Below are 21,783 nucleotides of genomic sequence, written 5' to 3' on the forward strand. Positions count from 1 at the left end.
AGACAAACTAAAAGTGATTCACTTGGGGGGAATTCAGAAAGTTAATGTCAGTGGTAGATAGATGGTGGTAAGAGGGACACTGCCAAGACAGTGTCACTCTGCTTGTTGGGACAAATCTAGCTTTAAATAGAGAAACACACTCACAGTTACAGTCAAAACAACCAAGCGCGCACACACACACACACACACACACACACACACACACACACACACACACACACACACACACACACAGATGGTGGATGTGTGTTATGTTTTTTTGGAATCTATGCAAGCTACAGTCCTATTTGAACAGCTGCTGTCAGAAAATAAACACCCCTCTCTCGTGCCCGCCCTGCCTGTCTGCCTGCCACCCGGTCCCTCTCTCTTCCTGGGCTGCCACCCATCCACTCTTGTCCTGAATGGGAGGAACAGCTACACCCCCCCCCCCCCCCACACACACACACACACACACATACACACCCCCATTGCCCTATAAAATGCAGCCACTGCAATTATCCCCCCTCTTTCTTTATGGCAGTTTCCAGTGAGAAAAAGCAGCTTTTTTTCTCTTCCTCCTTTCCTTCCACTCTCTGCCGCTCTCTTTGTCTGCGCTCCACGTGTGTGAGGTCGGTCTTGCCGCTATCTGTTCACAGTTAGAGCGTGAAAGGGCTTCCTCCTCCTCCTCCTCCTCCTCCTCCTAAACTCTCTCTCTCTCTCTCGCTCTCTACCAGCATGTAGACACACACACACACACACACACACACACACACACACACACACTCACACACAAACACACAAACACACAAACACAGTGGGGGAGAGGTGTGTGGGGTAGCAGAGAGCAGGTGGGATGGCTGAGTAATGTAGAGCGCTGAGCAGAAAGGTAAACACAGTGCGCCACGGCCCTGTGAAAACACCAGTGCTATGGCTAGTATACGTGCTGGAGGAAGGTGGGTGGATGCCATAACTAGGGAGTGTGTGTGTGTGTGTGCGTGTGTGTGTGTATACATATGTGGTGTGTGTGTGTTTGTATTGGCACGCACGCATTATGGTTAATTCTGGCTAAATGAGTAGGAGCTGGCCACATCCTTGCTGCCTGCACTGTAGCCAGACAGGACTGTGACTGTAAATGCGGCTCTGCCGTTATGCTGTTGGCCCATAAGAGTGCCTTTGTGCCATCCGTCTCAGATCAACGGCGCTCGAAGAACACGCAAGGAAGAGAACCTAGCACACAGGAATAGAACCTAGCACACAGGAATAGAACCTAGCACACAGGACCCACTGTTCCACCAAAACAACAGCGCTGTGCAAACACACTATCCCTGAGCGGCTGGACTAGGCTTGACACTGGAAAGAAAAAAAAGGGAAAAAAACACACACATACACACACACACACACACACACACACGTTCACCACCAAGAGAGGCACTCGATAGGACCTGACAAGCAAAGTGAGTCACGCATCCATTCACTCTCCAAGTTTCCGAAAACCCGCGAGCCGAACTGCGGCAGTGCGCGGACAGGATCAGTCAGTGCCCCGGTCGGAAATTAGCGGCTCGGCTTTTGTTGGACTGCGCCCTCGAAACACACGGCGCTTCTAAGAGGGGCCAGATGAAAAGGAAAGAAAAGGAGGCTGACATTTGGAATGGTTGGGGGGGGGGGGTGGAGGAGTGGGAGAGGTAAGAGAGAGGCTGGCTGTAAGTGGGTGGGGTGGGCCATATGTTTCTGGCATTTTGGTCAAAGAGGGCATTGTGCTGCCACCTATTCACTGTGACCAGAGTTTACCACTCATGTTTCAATTCAGGCACACTGCTGCAGCTCTGACTGAGGAGGCATTTGACTTATTTCTTTCCTGGAAAAGGAGCCTTTTTTATGGACAGTGTCTGTGTTGTTTTTGTTTGTGCTTGCTTGTGCTTGCTTGTGCTTGCTTGTGAGTGTGTGTGTGTGTGTGTGTGTGTGTGTGGCATCCCAATAGGAGCGACACTCAGCACACTGTCTCTCCTGTGGGATGACATAAGCCAGGAAGTGTGTGAGCAGCGCTGCCATGGCAACCAGGAAGAGGAGATGCTGGAAACCTGAGGCCAATGGGATGGTTGGCGGCTGCTGCCCGTGGCCTGAAAAGCCGTAACCTTCCCTCGGTGTCTGAGGCTGACTGCTACTCCAGTCACACAGTCTTATAGCCATTAGGCTACATATTTAAACATGCTAGCAGTAGGCTGCCCATGCTCTCACACACACACACACACACACACACACACACACACACACACACACACACACACACACACACACACACACACACACACACACACACACACACACAGAGTGACACTGTTCAAAAAAGGCTGCTTGTTAACAAAGTTAAGTGGTGCTATACAATCCTAGTATGACTGTTGTGTGGTTCATGCACATAAACACCTCCAGGCGTGCATCCAGACATAGAACTACAAACAAGACATATTAATGAGTGTCTATATGTGCAATGGAACAGCTGAACACAACCCACGCATTCTCTCACTCACACACACACACACGCACACCAAAATATCACAAACACATAAACACACACATACTCATGCCAACCACTTGAGGAGTTTCCAGAGTGTTCCACAATCAGGAAGCCCCCAACCATCTAGTAAGCTAGACCCTGTGGGGTTGGGTTGGGTTAGGGGGCAGAGGAAAAGGGTTAGAGGTAATCAGATGAGAACTACGACTGCTCATACTTCAGGGCGCTCAGATGCTAGTGTCAAGTTTAATGCCAGAGGCAGATATTAGTGTATGTCTTGAGTCATGTGCTTGCCAATTGCAGTTCTGGGTGCAAGCAGTTTTGGTCTGTGTGTTGATGTAGTGTGTGTACGCGTGTGTGTATGCGTGTGTGTGTGTGTGTGTGTGTGTGTGTGTGTGTTTGTGTGTGTGTGTGTGTGTGTGCGTCTCTGTGGGGCTCTGACCATCCTGGGGTCAAAGGTAGAACAAGCGAACCACAGGGACCATGTGTTGATCACATAGCCACATTCACTCCTGCCTGATTTATGGTGCCAGGGGCCAGAGAACATAAACAAGGCCATGGCTTCATCTGCTTTGCACATTGGAACAACCAAAAAAACACTCCCTGCCCTACTAATATTCACTAATGATGCAAAACAAGAGTCAGTGAGGAACACTACATAATGCCCATATGAAACTTGTAAACACGTTATTACTATATGCCCAACTAGCTGTGAATATGCAGCTGTGCTTGTTATCCTTTACAGCGAAGCAGGTGTTGATTAGCTTGACACATAACCTTGTCTGCCCTTTGTGTGGTTATCAGTCAAAACTTGAGAATTACAGGTAATAATCCATTTTATGACTGAACTCTGACAATCTCAACCAGGGCCCGTATTCATATTTTATCTTACCGCTAAAGAGTACTCTTAAATCGCACTATATCATACGAGTTTTCTCTTAAAACCTATTCATAAAACTTTTAATAAGGAAAAATGAAATCTCCTAAGATAAGATAAGAGCTCTGTTGCTATGGTTGATGTCATTTCTCATGCACAAGCTTGATGGGAGTGACCACCGTGATTGGCTGATGATTGATGAGTGACAGGTCTATGCTAGTGAGAAGGCATGGGTCCACGAGTACCGCAAAGGACAAGAGATAAACAAATAAATAAATAGATAGATAAATAAATAAAGACAACAGGCTACAAAGCAAATAGACTTGTAATGGAATATACAGTACTACAGATTGATGCAATGTCTTCACAACATTTTTTAAATGAATCTGTATGGGCACTGTCCTATCTGATTAAAGGCATAAAAATGAATCTGTATAAAGACACGTTTGCATAGACGATAAGCAATTTAATTTGATTACAATGAAACGTTAAATTTGGTGTTAAATCTTGACATTGAATGGTTTTGGTTATTGGTGGTGTTATTGCATCCCTTACAATGCACAATTATTCCCTCGCGATTGAGATCTCCTGTAAGTGATGTGTATTTCAAAACATTGTGAAGTGGAATGCTGCAAACAGTTGCTAACGATTATTTCTGAATAGGTCTTAGTGAGTTCAGCAGTCCTCTCGACTGGTTTTAACTTCTACTTTTAGCGCTAAAATGCTTTGTGGAAAAAAATGAGGACTCCTAAAGTTACGACTGACACATCCATTATTTTTAGGATTTTCTCCTAAATCCGCCTGTTAGGAGCTAGCCTTCTTTTAGCCTTAAGAATACGAACCCAGATCTGACAAGATCTGACAAGAGTAATGTAAAATGTAAATGTAAATCAGGTTTCTAGGCCAAGTATACTTGTGTATACAAGGAATTTGGTCTCTGCATTTATCCCATCCTTGAATTAGTGAACACACAGAGCACACAGTGAACACACAGTGAGGTGAAGCACACACTAACCCGGAGCAGTGAGCTGCCTTGCTACAGCGGCGCTCGGGGAGTAGTGAGGGGTTAGGTGTCTTGCTCAAGGGCACTTCAGCTGTTCCCACTGGTCGGGGATCAAACCAGCAACCCTTTGGTTTCAAGCCCGAAGCCCTAACCAGTAGGCCACGAGCTGGCCCTACTTACTTAGTAACACCTAATTTGGAAATTTATGAGACCCTTTCCTTACCTCACCCCAATAATACAAGTATAACACAAGCAGTATAGTTATTAACTTTGGTCACTGATAAGGGTATCTACAAAGAGGGCGGCAGCTGGCAAAGGCAGAGAGGCAGCGTTGATGTACCTGAAAATGGGCGTGTGTCCCGGCTTGGGCTTGTTCCAGGTGAAGTGGGAGGGCACGGAGAGAAACTGCTCTCCCGGACCGTCCTTCTTCAGACCGAGCAGGGCCTCCTCGGCAGGGGAGTCCAACAGCGGAGACACGTTTCCTGAATCGTCCAGCCCCAGGTCACCCTTGCCGGGCTGGTGCGGCGGCGTGCGGTCCTGCGAGGTCTTGCGGGTCTTGGAGGGGATGTCGGCCTCGGACGGACAGCACTGGAACGGGGACATCCCCATTGAAGGGCTTCCGATCCAGGTGTCCTCCGTCACGCTTCCCCTCGGGGAGGGCCCCGGCGTGGGCGACGGGGAGTGGTGTGGGGACACGGAGCCCGGGTAACAGATGTCAGCGCTGGAGTGGCGCCTCTTGCCGCAGGGCGAGGTGGGCCGGGACGAGGGCCTGGAGGGCGGCCGCGGGCTCAGCCAGTTCTCGTCGGTGACGCTGGTACGCGGCGAGTGACAGGGCGACTGGCGCGGCGAGAGCGAGTGCGAGTGGGCGAAGGCCGGGTGGTGGTGGTGCTGCTGCTGCTGCTGCTGCTGCTGCTGCTGCTGGTGCTGCCAGGGCTCGTCCAGGCCGCCAGCCTGGGGCGAGCAGCCGGGCGACGTGAGCGGCGAGCCCAGTGTGAAGCGCGCCGCCGCCTCGTTCAGCTCCGAGTCCACGTCGTCGTACACGTGCGAGAAGGACTCGCAAGATGACGCGTCTGAGAACCAGCTCCTGGACGACAGGCTGCTGCAGGGGCTTGGACTGAGCGAGGAATCCCTGTAGGAGTGGTCTAGGGGGAGGTACAGGTGGTCCCGCGACATGGGCCGGTCGTGGTGGTAGTCCCTGTCGTGCCCCTTGTCGTCATCGTTGGCGTCCATCTCCTGTTGGCAGCTGGGTGAGATGGAGGTGATCTGGATGCTCGGGCACTCGAAGGCCTTGGGCGGCTGACCGCTGCCAGGCGGCTGGCTGCACTTGTTGGAGTCCTGCTGCAGCTCGTAGCCGGGGTCGAACACTTTGTGCGACTGAAGCCGCGGCGAGGTCGAGATGACCTGCGAGTGTGAGTGTGAGTGTGACTGCATGCCATGTCGGGGGATGCCGATGGACTGATTGACCACCGACTGGGGCTGGCCCACGTTGAGGATGTAGAACGACGTGTTGTCATCAGGTTCCAGGTCTACAGAGAGAGGAGGAAGAAGGAAAGAAAACAGGGTCAGGATGGTGAGTTTGGTTCACTGATGAATGAGAGTAGCCACTGGAGTGACAGATCTCAATTGGCATCTTTAAAAAAAAAAGAGAAACCTTTTCAGCTTATTCGCTTCTCTCCTTTCAAGGTCCCTTGAGCCAGGAGGAGAGATAAGAGGTTGCAAAACAATCTAGGGTAAGTTATCTAGTGCCTGTTTTTGGTACACTTCTCAGTTTGCCCTGTCTACAAAGGAATGAGCGTTATCACCTAACAAATCAAATCACAAGGGAGTCACAGACCAAAGACTGTGTCACTATGACAACACTATGGGGTCCAAAGAGGTGATGTTACAGTACCAGACAAACAGAAACTTGAATAAGAGAGAAGGGGCTGCGAACGAGAGATGGAGAGCGACAGGAGTACAGGGCAGAGAGAAGGAAAAGTGACAAAAAGACAGAGAGAAGAGATAGATAGAGGGAGAGAGGAGAGGAGAGGAGAGGAGAGGCCAAGTGGACGATGAAGCTAGTTGGTTGGTGGGAGCGGGGGTTGGGGGGGTAGACAGGGAGGCAGCCGACAGGATCCAATCCAGCAGGGGAATAACCGACCCAACATCGCTACTCAGGAAACAAATTCACACACAGCGGCGTGTGCTCCGAGCTGTCAGCACCACGGCCCCAGCACCCTATTAATATATCCCGGCTATGGAGCCGCAGTCTGCCCACACACACACACACACACACACACACACACACACACACACACACACACACACACACACACAGCCTCCAGAGGCAGGGACCTGGCCTGCTCGCTCGCATACAAGCGCCCTATTGTCCTATGCTGCTCTATTAGGGGTTATTGATGAACTCCCAGTGATTGCGCAGAGTGGGGGCAGACAAGGCCAGGCGGCCTAGCATCAGTCTCTCGGCCTCGCGCTGGTCGACTGCAGCAGGCAAAAAACATGGCACAGCACCCGGGCGGCATGCCAGGCCGTCACGTGTGTGCCCGATGCACGAACATGACACTGCGGGCGATGAGACGAGATGAGATGAGATGGCACACACACCCAGGTTCAGCGGCCCCTGCCAGCCATGCTCTGCCGTGATCAATCGGCTGGCAATTATCTAGCGCACCAACGCAGATCACCCTGAGCACAGGGATGATTTTCAAAAGGCGAGCAGAGCAGATGCACTTAAAGCACCTCCCTGTCTCATCTGAATTAATGCCCTTAACACTTGGCTGAAAAGCTCAAAGGAGAGAAGGGGGGGGCAGATGGACTCTCTGGATTCCAGTAACAGCAGGCATCAAGCAGCAACAATAACAGCAGCAGCAAAGGCAGAGACAGAGGCAGCTCGGGGCTTTATTTATAGATGGGCCACACAGGGCCTGGGCTGTCACAAGACACGCGCATCCTCTGACGACAGGACTTGAGTGACAGGAGGGAAAAGGACAAGTGGAGTGCACGTCACAGGACTCCGCCGCGCTGCGCGCGACCTGTCACCCTACCCCTCTGTTTGAGACAGGGGAAGGAGACACAGGGCAGACACACGCGCGCACACGCAACACACGCAACGCAACACAGACACACACACACACACACACACACACACACACACACACACACACACACACACACACACACAGACACTACACTCACTGTGTAGAAAGAATACAGTACGCTTATTAAGGGCAGCGTTTGTGAACAGAGAGCCTGCAGATGTAGTACACTGCAATGACAACAGGTATCTCCTTTGAGTAGAACACGTTTATAGCACATGTCGTTGTCTTTTCGAGAGCAAAACAAAAACAGTATCTTCAATACCCACAGTGCTGCCATTGCCTGGTCCTGCACTATGTCTATGCTGTTCCATAGAGGACCCTGACCCTTTTTCGTCGGTTTTCGACGCACTGGGCTTAGCACCAAAAATGTATGACAAATTATATATAACAATTCTCAAAACAAAAAACATGTTTTCAAATAATTAATCCCAACATACAAACCACAGGACTTGAATTACCAGGTGATGTCAGAGGAGATTAAGATTTACCTGGGTATAGTATGTCCTGAACCTCTTGTTAGATGGAACTGTTCAGAGCTTGCCTTGTCTTTCTCATGTTACAATGGCAATAGATTTGTAACTGCAACATTTGTTTACCGGTAAATGTCCACCTTTTAATTACAGAGAGCTCACACAGAGGGATTCTATGGAGGCAGGTGCAGTAGCCATCAAATTTCATACAGAATACAATCCCTCCATTTTGAGAAAGCCTCAATACAGTATATTTCTCATTTGTGAGGCAGACAAGAGGTCAATTAATTACCCCACCATTGCTGCCAATTCATTTGGACCGCCAAGCAAATGAGAATAGCAAGAGTGAGGGACAAGAGACATTGTGAATGTCTTCATCTCAAGGACATGTTAGCAAACATGCCAAGGATGTACAGTACCCTCCAGAATTATTGGCACCTTTGGTAAAGTGACTAAAAACAGGTGTAAAAATAATCTTTTGGATTATTGAAAACAATGAGGAAAAATCCAACCTTGAAAGGAAGCATTCTGAGAAAAAGGAACATTTCATAAAGAAATAAATATTCATTCATTCATTTATTCATCAATATTTCCATTTTACCTCCACTCTCTTTACATTTACAGTATATCATTCAAAAAACTCATAACAAATGCTAATGTATGTGGTATTCTGTAAAGCTTTGAGTATTATCGTCTATGGTGTCTAGTCTACCGTCTGTGACACACTAAGGACGGCAAGAACGCCAGCTCCTCAGCTGGCACATCTGAAATAACTCGGCCGACACTAATCCCAAGGCTCTTTCGCGAAAAGGATCTGCTGTAGTCTGAGCAAGCCGCAGGAAGGACCATCATCCCCTAGCCACATCGCTCTCGCCTTCCCCATCCCCACCATCCCCCACCCTCTCCCCCCTGCTCCCCCCTGTCCCCTCCAGAAGGCCCCTCATGTGCCTGCCACCCGATAGCGGCAGCAGGGTGCGTGGTCTCAGCTCGCAGCCAAGCGGGAAAGAACCCTGTCAGAGCCAGATCAGGACCACCTGCTCCAAAAAACAGGCCAAGAGGGATGACAACAGGGCGCTACAGGGGCCGTGCATGCCACATTTGAGGCAGACAAGCCTAGAGGAGCTGCTGAACTACATTGTGGGTGTGTTTGCACCAGTGAGGATTTGCCCCACTGTACTCCGTCAGAAGAGACACAGTACAGTTGCCCCCAGGCATAGCTGGTTGAGAATTAACCCGATTCTTTAAACGTGTGATCGTGTCATTAAAAGGTTCTGGGGATAAATTCTGCATATGGTGCGAATTAATAATGGAGCCCAACGGAGGAATCATCACCAAAAGATACTGCAACTATGGTAAAGGGAACATATTCACAACCTGCTCACCACTTCACCCTGCCTAAATGGAGATACTTTCCTTACTATTGAGATCATTTGAAAAAGCCAGTTAGAGAGAAATGTATTTTCTACTTTATATCAAAAAAAGCTGCAGTTATCGAACCAGGAATGGATGCTTGGTTTCATTTTTATTTACCACTACCAACTACTCTTAGATTGGGATGGATGGATCTGAGGTCTAATCTGATGCCTGGTGCTCAGTCTGTAGTTCAGTGTAGTTCAGTGTAGCAATCAGTGAGAGAGAGACTTCGGATATGATCTGTAAGCGCTCAATAGAGGCCACTGCTCTGCAAAATCATTCAAATGCAAAGGTCCAGCTAAGCGTTCCGAGGCAGAATGCATTATTCCCAACCCAAGGACCCACACATCAGACTGCCGATCCAGTTAAATAAAGAGCTCTAAGAGGCTTTGCTGTTCCTAAGCTAATAATAACTGGAAATCGCTGCGTGGTGTTCAACGGTGTTCAGTGCTCTGGCCCGTCCCACCCCCTCCCCCCAGTCCGCCAGCGTGACTTCGGCACCGGCCCCACATCACGGGCCCATGCGGACGCTGGTGTGACGTCACACGGGGATTCTCTGCTGGGGCCACGGCAGTTACAGTAGGCGGAGACGGCTCCGGTCAAGTCTGCAGCCTGCATCGCAGGACACTCTGACCTCACTCTGACCTCACTCTGACCTCACTCTGACGCTCACTCAAACCGAGGAAAAGACGTTTGCAACTAAGGCTGCCATTTTAGGATTCTAAATCATCAAAATCTTTTATCTATCCAAATACATTAATCATATCCTTCACAGATATTTATTGTGTTACATATCTAATGGTTTTAAAATAGCTACAATTAATGGTCTTTATTTTGTGCTATAAGTGTTATTCTCTTCCATCTCTTTCAGCAAGGTGATAATGCTGGGGGGGGTGGAGAAATACAGAAAATAGAAAAAGAGAGAGAATGTGCTCGCCCTTATAAGGGAAATGTTATCAGTACAAATTAGTGTTCACAAATACCATGTGTTACTATACTTTAAATATCTAAGGCAATACATGTAGTACATTCTCCCAGCAAGACTCAGATATTGCCTTTTGGTTAATGTGTAAATCTGAATAATGCCAAATGTGGTCCCTTCATGAATGAGAGCATTCCAAACAACACAAGACAGGGAAGGAATCTCCTTGCTCCTCTGTGCGTTACAGAGCATTATGTAATTAGTGGGGAATAAAATATCCCCGGCCACTGCAGCCTGTTACATCACAGGCAACCTACGAACACCCAGGGTGCAATCACTGCCTAAGCCTATATTAACGTATGTTTGGCTGCTAAATAAAGACCCATGATTAACAATCACACGCCATGATAACATTAGAGGATAAACAGACAGAGTCCACACAGATGCATCCTCTAAGCCCCACGGTCTCCTAAAATGCAGACAAAAAACGATATTTAGCAATACTGTCAAACAAAAGTAAACTACTGTTATTAAACTAACAACAAACAAATATTGGACAATGTTTTTCTTTCCAATCTCAATTTAATTGTGACAACAGTATAAACAGAGTATAAAAAGGTATAATTAAAAGTACAATTAAGATTTACTAAGGGACATTCCTCTATGGGTTTATTGCAGTTAGCTAGACAACTAGCTAACAGGTTAATATGCTGACTGCAGCCAGCCCCACGGCACACTAAATGACTGTCCTCTAAGCTGTAGAGCAATGTGAACCCAATCCAACTGCCTGCAATAACCTAGAGCTGCAGATAACATCAGTGGCTATTGCACACACACACTGGATGACATTTAAACAATCTGTCAAGGCTGTCAGTGAATGAGAAGGGGGAGAAAGAGAGAGTGTCATGTGTGGAGTGATAAGACTTTTTTTTTATCCTGTGTATCAAAATAAATTGCCCACAAAAGCCCTGGTTTGTCACAAATAATTAGGCAGAGCATTTTCGCAGTCCAAGGCATGCTAGTGGCAATGTTTCCTCTGACCCCCCAAAACACAAACCTGCTGCTTTCATCTCTCATTCATTTATTTAGCAAAATGTATGTTGCAGAATACATTTATTTATTGACACATGAAAAAAAATGTACAAACCTGTGGATGTAGCAAGTAACATTTTACAAAGGATTCTGGGACACTTTGGAGGATGCATGTTGCTCCTTCATTGGTTCACTTGTATGACCTCATCAGTGGGTCATTACTCAAAACTACTGAGGAAAACCACAATGACTACCAAATGTCTTCAACTTACAGTGTACCATAGTGTACAGGTTAAAGCAGCTTGTGTGACGCAGGTCATGAATTGAACTGTACTCTCATCACTGCTCTGCTAGTCTGGGATGAAAGTGAAAGAACATCATCTTCATCGACAGCACTGTCATTGTCATCATGTCTGTTTGTCTGTGGTGAGTGTGTTCCTACGATGAAACTCAGTTTGACAATAGAACATGCAGCCTCTGTTAGATCGGGTCAGGTTACCTTCGCTGAGATTTTCGCCAGATAAGAGTGCTAAATGTTTTGTTTTAATCTCTTTTTAACTGTGTTGAGTGGCATCCCACAAGGGCCACAGAAGTAACCTCTCAAACTCTTCAGTCATTCATTCATGTGTTAATACACTGTATTACACAACTCTTCCCTGGGTAAATTTTGCAACCATGGCTCGGGCACAGTGACGAAGGAAGGAAGTCCTGTGTCCCTAACCGCAAAAAGAAGAGACATGATGCAACGTTTCACTTACAGAGACATCGGCCTCGGCCTAGCAGGTGGAAGATCTCCGACGAGCTTGTTTCAACGCCTGCACAGACTTCCACATTTAGGAGTGCCCTTGTACAAAATAGTAGAATTTTGTTTCCCCTCACAAAAAAGCAAAAAAGATCCTTTGGGACAAAAAAACATTGGAACCTTCACAGTAGAGGCTTTATATCTGCATGGTCCATAAACACGATACCCATTTATTTTAGAACGTTCGTATGCATTCCTGAAGGCATCGAAAACCCACATTAATGATCACCTGTCAAAGTAATCAGCTATGCTCTATACAGTATGTAACATCGATCATGACATTTTTCCTATGAAGCCATCTGCTAACACTATTACATTTTAGCATGATTTAGCATTTTCTGCTTCCTCTGCTCTCTATAAAAGGCTGCATTAAAGTCAGTATGAACCCTTGCATGACATCTCATTTGAACTTAGAGCACCATTTCTATCCAACCCCCTCCTCATCATGCCCCATTCTAGGGGACCCTTTCAACAATAAAAACAAAAACAATGCTTGAACGTTCTATTTGGGCCCCAATCTACTTCCTCTGCATTAAGATAACATATGGAATATTAAAAAGGAAGCCTTGTGGGGCCAACTATGATGCTGATAATGGAACTCTCTTGAAAGGGTCCATAAACCATCTTTGATACTTGAATATCCAATTATAGTCCACAAACGGTTATTCTGTTACTTGCCGGGGTATGGCTAGACGGCTAAATGGGTAAATGGAAAGCAAGGAATGTGTATAATGCCAACTAACGGCACAAATTAATTCCAGAATGAATATCAGAATACCATCTTTTCAGATAGCTTTGCAAGGTTCTTTAAATAACCCTATGATTAAAAATGCATTCGATCATCACACCCCTAGTCCTTCCCAATACTTAAATAAACCTAAAAAACTGACCTAAATGCAAACGTTCACTGACTTTCTCCCTGGTGTAACACACCCCCAACATGTTGATATAGTGCAGCCAGCAGTAGCTTCAGTTACACTATATTTAAACTAGACAAATGCCACACATAGCTGCTCGTGCCTCTCCCCGGGAAACAAACGTCTCTCTCAACACTCCACTGCATTGAGGCCCCTTCAGACACAGTCTAGGCTAAGGTGTATGGTGTATTGGGGGGGGGATGCCGACACATGCTGCCCTGCCCCACATGTGGATCCAATGGCAGCGACACACTTAGCCTTTCAGGCTTTCCACGTTCCCAGTGGTCAAGCACTTACACGTCTTGACAGTTCGCACATTTGGGTGAAATGTTGGCAAAAATGAGGGCAAGAGAAAGAGAGTCTCCAAAATGAACGTCCCTGGGAGGAAACACTGAGCAGACCGAAGCACTACAGGCGTACTCTCACCGTGTCTGACTCTGAAGTAGAGAGTTCGGGACGAGTGCGTATGCAAAGAGAGGTAAAGCTGCTTTAAAACACCACAATTTCACCTCGATCTTCAAAGGATTCCTACCACAAACACTGAAAAGTCATTGTCAATGTTTTTTCTGTTTGTCTGAACCTGCTGGTAAACAGTCAAGCTTGTTATTTTTTTCATTTTCCAGATCATAAACCCCCACTGTAGGGCCATATAAATATATCTACCAAAGATAGCAGCATGTCTTGGCGTTCATCAAGAAGGGATCGTGTGCGCTTCTGACAGACTTTGAGCTCACCTGGTGAAGTAGCACACAGCATTGTTCCTCTCCTCTCCCGTTCCGTTCAAACGGTGCTCGACTGGACAGCTTCAGACGTGTTTCGTGGGGGAACTCCTGCTCTAACAAAGCTCTAGAACCTGTCGCCTGCCCTCTGCCACTCTCTCCAGGAGCTCAAAATAGTCCACCATGAGAGCGATGTAATTTCAGTCTTTCCCACGACTGAGACAGACAGCCAGTTGACCAGATGCAGCTCGACAAAAACGTTCGAAGAGTGGGGGCTTTTCAGTAAACAGTCTGCCACTTCACGGCTCGTGCTCCTGCCTCAGTTCTCCACATCCCCCCAACACACTTGGACACTTTCAAACAGCACTTGGAAGCCTATCAGAAGAGCCGTAGTATCACTTAAAGCATATGTTAAATCACAAGCATGTTTAGAATTACCCGGAACGGCATGGAAGACAAGGTCAGCTGAGATTTTTTTTTTCTCACTCGCAAAAGTCATTCACATCTGGGTGTGTCATTAAAGCCGTGTGACGTCCCTAATTGCTGCAATCCTCTGTCTCAAAAATACACAATGACAGCAACAAAAAAAAAGAGGTACAGCTCTTTGAAGTACAGCGATTAAAAATGAATTTATCAGGCTGGCTTCTGACAAAGGTGAAAGAGAGGACCAGTGAAAAAGAAAGGGAAGGTGGCACCGAACGAAAGAGCAAGAGAGATAGGGGGAGGGAACACTTTCTTTCTTGTCCCCTTCATGGCAGGGAAAGAGAGACAGAGAGAGAGAGAGAGAGAGAGAGAGAGAGAGAGAGAGAGAGAGAGAGAGAGAGAGAGAGAGAGGGAGAGTCCACTCCCCTCTCCTTAAATTCCACTGCCATCTGAGCTCCACATGGCATGCCTGGGCTAACAGCCAGCCACCTCTACAATATCTTCTCACTGGCCCAGAGAGGGCACATCTTTTCTCTAACGCCACCGCTCAAGCCAAAGGAGGACACATCACACACCTACTGCACAGGCCAAAAGGACGCACTTTTAGCTTTCTTACATGTGTGATTTCAAGGCTGAATGAAGCCATCGAACAGGCAAAACTCTATTCAAAATAGAGTCTTACTCATGCTCTTCTGCCATGTTCTTCCCTGTGACCTTCAACCTTCAACTTGTGTATCGTACAAGAAAACTTGTCCCATTGGATGAAATTGACAATGACAATTTCTTCATTTTTCCACAAATTACTTAAATGTAAACTTGTGTAAATTACTTTGCATGCCTATCAGTATTAGTCAAAAGGAAGCAGAGCTTTCAAGACAATTTTGAGTTGTCAACAGCATACTTACAACTAACATTATGTAGACGAAAAGCAGACACGGTCACATTTTACTGATTTCTGAAGAGTTATCAAACTGAAAAAGTGAATTTGCATACAGTCATGTTCAGTTTATTTACCACGATTATGCTATTTCAAGTTACTTACGGAAGATATAAAGGACTTTCAGGCAATAAGCCTACAGAAGTCGCATGTCCATGTTACAATTTCTGGGCACTTCATGGCATTTTTTACATTTTAAGCAAGTAAAGTACATGTGTACACGTGTAGGCTATACAATACGTGTAAGTAAACTGTGTGGTCAGCACCTTGCTGTGAGCTGAACAGGACAAACACAAGATTCTATTTTCTAAAACTTTTGCTTAGAATGTGAAATCCTGAAATCTGGCCACACCAATTCAGAGTTGTGTAGAGAAGCTCTCATTAGATGCATCATAGATGCATCACGAAACAATAATAACAAAACACCACCCTATTTTTCCCCTAATGCAACTACTAAATAGGTTTATGCAATCCCAGTCAACACACCGCATAGCAGGTGCGCATGCACACACATGCCTACTGTAGAATACGCAATGTGTTTTGAATCACTGCATGCAAAATAAGGTTTTCCCCAAAGCTGTGGCGTGTGTGTATCCTTCCCTACACAGTAGCATTCAGCGTTGCTCACACTACAGGTGGATCTGCACTGCCCTGTAGAACTAGACTTGCAGCCATTTTATCACAATCATTTCTTGACATGACAAAGTTTTGTAAACTCCTCTTCTGTAGCATGAAGAAATGCCATTTGTATATGCTGCACTTGATATCTCAAACAACAAACCACAACAGTTTTTTCTCATGCTCTCTTGCAGAATTCTTTTCTGCTTCAGTACAATCAAATTGGTATAGTGGGGCTTACGTATGCATACACTTATCCTTATATCTGTCTATATAATCCAACTGTTAAGATTTTGATCAAATGTGGGGTTATTGGAGTTATATTATCATGTTATTATGATGAGTAGCAGCAGTAGCAGCAAATTAGTACTTGTATTAATTAATTTTTAATTTGTGGTATTTCTGTTGATGAAACTAACCCAAACTAACGTCATAGCTCATAGGCAACCCGGGACAATAAATGTAGATCTTACTCCCAAATGATTCTTTGAGAAACTATCAACAACAACAAAAAAAGAAATGACTACAGAGTTATACATGTCACCCTGTAGGCTAATGATGCTACAGTGAGACATACTGAAAATGATGCCCCGAGAATTGACCTCCAATCTTTATTTATTCTCCCATCAGACACAAACTGCAAATGAAGCTTTTGTCCTAAATACAATAAAACACTATTTACATTTAGGCTACATTGGTCATCTGACAGAGATAAGATAAAGGCAGTGTAGAGAGAAAATAGTGGCATTCCCTAAAACAAAGAGGTGCATAGAAAAGAATGGCAGATGCTGTGCATATATGTAGGAGGACCAAGTACAGATAAATATTGTGGCATATTCACAAAACAAACCTTCCTCTGAACTTGCCTTTCAGTCAATACACTTTGCTACACTGACAGATGGTGATAAGCACATTTTTTCTCACAGTCACCTCTGCAGTATAGCCTACCATCTCTGCAACATAAGATTCTTACATTTACCGCTGATTGCGGTGTGGGTACAATCATGAAATGATCCAAACACGCTACATTAGAGAAACCAGTCAACAGGAGGAACAAAAAATATAGAGTGCAGAAAATCAACAAACATTCATGAAAACAAAAATGCGCCAAAATGAATAGCCGTTTTTAAGGGTTCCTGTTTTAATTTTCTGACACGTTCTGGTCTGTGTCTCACAGTAAGCTAGGCTATTTTATACAATTATTAAGACATGGGAAACATAGCTTAAAGATAGCCTAACATTTACGTTATTACGTACATTACGGGGGGGGGGGGGGGTTGTAACACATAACCTAACCATGAAGACGTGTGAAAATGTTTTTAAGGTGAATGAATATTAAATTAATTAGCCTAAACCTCAAGAATTTTACAGGAAAAGTCGTAGGCTATTAATATCCTACTTTTGAGTAGTCTAACAGGCAATGAGCACAATAGCCACACACAGCCCACACCTCGCACATGTTTCTTTGTAGGCTACAGAACTTGGGAAAATGTCAACACTTCAGAAACCCTTACGGGGCCTAAACCGCGCTAAATGTGTGTGACCAGACGAATTTAATGCAGACGCTAGAAGTTAACTAAATCTGTTATCGTTGTTCACTCCAGGGCTTGTGTTACTGAAAATGTTACATTAACAACAACGTCGACCAAGCCACCCAACATCTGAATGCAGTTTTCGGTATTTGATATAAAGTCCCTATAGCTCAGTTTGTAGTCTATATGCCCTACTAGAAGCTATGTTTTTGCAAATCTTAAATGTTTATGATATTACTAGCACTAGAACGTCCTTACGTTTATCTGAGACAAGGGAGCACTAATTTTGCTTTTGTGTTATCAACTACCGCTTACTCCATTGCACAGGGCTACAGCTGTCAAATTCGAGCCCGTTGTGCCGTTGACATTAGCCAAATTCGCTATTGTGCTAGCAGGCGCTGTTCTAGCTCACGCTTTGTATCTACAATGAAATTTAATTTTGTGCCTACAACAGTTACAAACTGTTAACTACTAGTGTAGGCACGGGTTGGCTGAAGTGGATTCTGGGGACGCATGTTTGAGTAAAGTCAGAAGTTCGGCGAGCGTAGGTTACTGAGCTTTCACGAAAACAAGTTTAGCTAACAAACTTTAGATAGAAGACCGAGCCGGGATCCAGAAAAAAATACTAACCTGCGGGGCCTAGCGGTTGCTGTTGCCCGTCCTCACCGAAGATCAGTCTGAAGTCCAGCTCCTCATTCCCGGTGCAGTTTGCAGTAGTCATCGGGTATGACAACTCGGGTTCACCCGTCTTTCTACACCAACTCTTACGAAGTACTTTTTATGTCACAACATTTACTAACACAAACAGAAAACTTTACGTTTTGCCAGTAACGTTAATTTTCTACCGGTCAGAGTCAGTTTTCATGAATGTCTTCGTTTCCTAGCCAGCTAACGTTACTATAATAATCCAGACTGTCCACGTCTCCAGAGTTTTGGGTCCTTGATATCTTTCCGATTTCAAAATGACCTCTTGAGCGCCCGTGGCGAGGTACCGAGGTGAGTTGGCGATGTTTAGTGTCAACACGACGGCGATAGGCTTGCCGTAAATTTGCCTGTCTCTGACTCGAGCCTCTATCCCAACTTTTACTAACAGCGCGTGACAGGGCAGTTCCAATGGTGACGTCAGCAAAGTCGGTAGACAACAGAAAACGCACACATGTTAGACAGGCGGAAAGGGCTTGTGGGAGCTGTAGTTTTAGGAGGGAACATTCACCATTAACCACAAACTGTAGAACATGTTCAGTCTACATTTATGTATTTTCACATCTGCAAAATGCCCACAGGTTATTTCCCTATCTTGAGATAGCCAGGTGTTCATGTTTACTGATTTCTACTTTTTTTACATGTTCAGGATTTGTACTGATTTTCCTTTTATGCATGCTTATATATGTTTTTTAGGCCCATAATGTATAGAAAATAGTATAGATTTAATGAATATCTTTAATTCTCCATTTAATCATAGTGGCAACCTCTTGCCACACCTGAGATTATTATAACAGGCAGGTAGGGTGGCTGTATCTGCAGAACAAAGTTGACACAATGTTGATTCCATGTCTCCACATATGATATTGTAGAGTATCGTAGACAAATAAACTCAAAAGAAAGTCCATGAATGACAAATGCACAATCTGTCATTGGATTAGGTCATGCATTAGGCTATCATTGATTGTGTGTGTGTGTGTGTGTGTGTGTGCTTTGTGCTGTGCTGCTTGGGGTGCCTGTCCAAGAAGCTTATGTGTGAAAGATAGAAGCAGGTATTATGTTCCTATGATTATAATTGTTCAGATCATGAAGTCCAGGAAGCTTGAACATTTAGGTTAACGCTATGAGCCAAAAAGGTGTTGCCAAGAATAAACTTGTTTGACCTTTTGCTCTCTGGCCCAAAAGACAACCCTATGTAATAGAAATAAAGAGACTGTGCATGTTATTTATTAGAAATTGTTGGCATAACATTGTTGTTACATGTGGAAGATAGGATTAAAAATACTGCATCACAATATTCAAGTGTATTGCTGCTGCTGCTGCTGCTGCTACTACTACTACTACTACTACTACTACTACTACTACTACTACTACTACTAATAATAATAATAATAATAATAATAATAATAATAACAACAACAATAACAATAATAATAGAAGCTTTATCATCTTGGGATCATCATCATCTAATCTGTAAACCTTTCTTAACCTCCATGATAACTTGTCAGGTGAGGAACGTCAAAAGAACATAAATGTGTACCAATTATCAGCTCTCACTACATAAAGTTATTTAATTTGCATAACAAATGGACCTTATCTATATGTAATATCCATAAAAAACAACAACCTGAATTGAGTGTTCACAGACTTGCTGGAAGTCACAAAGACTTAAGTTGTGTAATTTAAAACAAGCAAACAAACTGCTGCAGTATAATGTAAAAGCAACTGCTGTAGTATAATGTAAAGTCTTGAGGCTCGTTGCTTACCATTTAGATTATCTGAGTGTCTTATCTGCACTGATGACCTTTGAAGGGGAAGATAAAGAACACAGTATCTGTGAATTGTGTGGGAGGGCATTGATGTGGTTTGTGATATTTACTTCTCGTAAAGTTGTGAGGGAAAGAAAAAAGATGAACCTCTGTGTTTATCCTGCTCAAAACAAAAGGTTCTTTCAAGGATTGTGTGTTTCTTGTGTTAAGAAGTTGGTCATATTTTTTAGACCGTCACAGTAATTATGTTTTCCATTTTCATTTGCATGTTTTATATGTCAATCATGTTCACATATTTCCATATGTTCATACTATTTGACTTCATACTCTTTGATGTTTATGAAATATTGAAACAATTACATTGCTAGGGTACATTTGCAGATGTAGGGTACATTTGCTTATGCAGATCATGATAAAATCAGATAAAAATCCCCTTACAGTGGAAGAAAGTATCACTACCGTAAAGTACAGTACCACATTGTAAAATAATTATATGAATTATAGATTACAATAAGAGGTGGATAATTAATGATGTCCTTTAATATACATTCCAAAAAAATGAAAAACACATTATTCGTTCTAATATTTTGTGATAAGAAAGGAAAAAGTTGTGTGAGTAAGTCTTTGAAATATGCCTGTATATATCAGCTTGTACAATGCTGGTCTCTAGTGGAGAAACTACGACTTGTGGTTAGGGGTCCAAGCAGCGAAACTGTTCCCAGATTATGTTTGCTTTGAATTATTATTTCAATTCTCAAAACCTTTGGCTGGGATTCAATGCCTTCAATTGCCTCCGTTTTCTTTGTGTCTTATCTTGTTTTCTTATCAAAAGAATAGATTTCTCACCCCCACACTTGAAATGGACATGGCGTCATTGGGGTTGAATGCTTCTTTTTTATGCCAAACTCAGGCCATGTCCCTGGGTCAAAAAAATCTCAATTCTTTGTCCAGATGTGCCCTTAAGGTTAAGCTTAGTTGTGCATGTTTGGAGAAGAGTGATCCATAATCAGCATCCATGATGATGAGTGGTCCATTTTGGGTTGGGGTAAAAATGTCAACCACCAAAACACCATCCCCACAGTAAGAATATCTATAGAAATGTATTAGTTCTGGGTGTTTTTTAGACAAAGGGACCTGGTGACCTTCTCAAAGTAAGTGGTAACACTTAAACAAACTGAAAAGATCAGGCTGTGTGCCAGGAGACCTATCCCAATAGACAGCATTGTACCATTAAACCCCACAATGATCCAAAACATACAGCCCAACAAGGCAAGAAATTGTTAACAGAGAACAATATCAACATTTTAGAGTGGTCCAGCCAGTGTCCAGACCTCAATCTGTCAAAAAAGTGAGCACAAGGCCAGAGTGATGGCAAATAATTGTTCCTACTTCAAAACCCGGATTGCTGTTAAAAAGGTGCGGTCTAGAATCATTGTGGAGAAATGGAGAGGCTTGGTAGGTATTATAAGAGGTATTTTGAGAGCTGTGAATGCACATAAAGATGTTTCCATTGATTATTCAAAAAGGGAAAACATTTGAACATGCCATTTTTCATAAAAAAAAATTAAAAAGATGAAAACGCTTCTTGTTTTGATTCCACGATTCTACCACATTATCTTACAATCTTTTGGCATGTGGCAGTGTCTTCAGTCAGAACAAACATATTGGTCAAGAGGAAATCAACATTAAATCAATATTTGGCAGGGAATCATTTTATTCTTTTACTGTATGTTTTTTTCAGGAACCTTAAACTTGGCTGAAAGCAAGGATGAATATCCATCCACATGCAAGCATTCACTGACATCATCTCTAAATTTGATACTGAAACTATAATCAAAGCACATCAAGGGATAAATCTGTAATTACATTAAATTACCGAAAAATCCATCAGATTTTGCATGTGAGCCACTGCTGGAAAATTACTTCCTGAGAGAAGGAAGGCAATGTGCACACAGATAGTTGGGCAATGGTAAAAATGTTTTCCAGGGTATTGTGAAAACAGTAAAATCACTAACACAATAGGCCTATCCTTTTTTTAAACTGATTAAAGTTAATTAAAACAAA

At 44.2% G+C, this 21,783-nt stretch overlaps 1 protein-coding gene across 2 annotated transcripts in view; it reads right to left on the reverse strand.

The window, feature by feature from the left end:
- nfatc3a (nuclear factor of activated T cells 3a) overlaps positions 1-18,338 on the reverse strand; it is a 62,241-nt gene extending 43,903 nt beyond the window's left edge. Inside the window, exons 1-2 of one of the 2 annotated variants that reach the window (XM_042062471.1) lie at positions 17,879-18,338; positions 4,709-5,894 (exon numbers count right to left, since the gene is read on the reverse strand). In XM_042062471.1, the coding sequence (XP_041918405.1) occupies positions 4,709-5,894; positions 17,879-17,969 (1,277 nt within the window). In that variant the 5' untranslated portion in view covers positions 17,970-18,338. Of the gene's footprint in view, positions 1-4,708; positions 5,895-13,753; positions 14,386-17,878 lie in introns of those variants that run through there. The other variant, XM_042062472.1, reaches the window with a different exon arrangement.
- Between the last annotated feature and the right edge of the window lie 3,445 nt (positions 18,339-21,783).

The sequence above is a fragment of the Alosa sapidissima genome, chromosome 14 (assembly GCF_018492685.1).
Source record: "Alosa sapidissima isolate fAloSap1 chromosome 14, fAloSap1.pri, whole genome shotgun sequence".
Classification (NCBI taxonomy): domain Eukaryota; kingdom Metazoa; phylum Chordata; class Actinopteri; order Clupeiformes; family Clupeidae; genus Alosa; species Alosa sapidissima.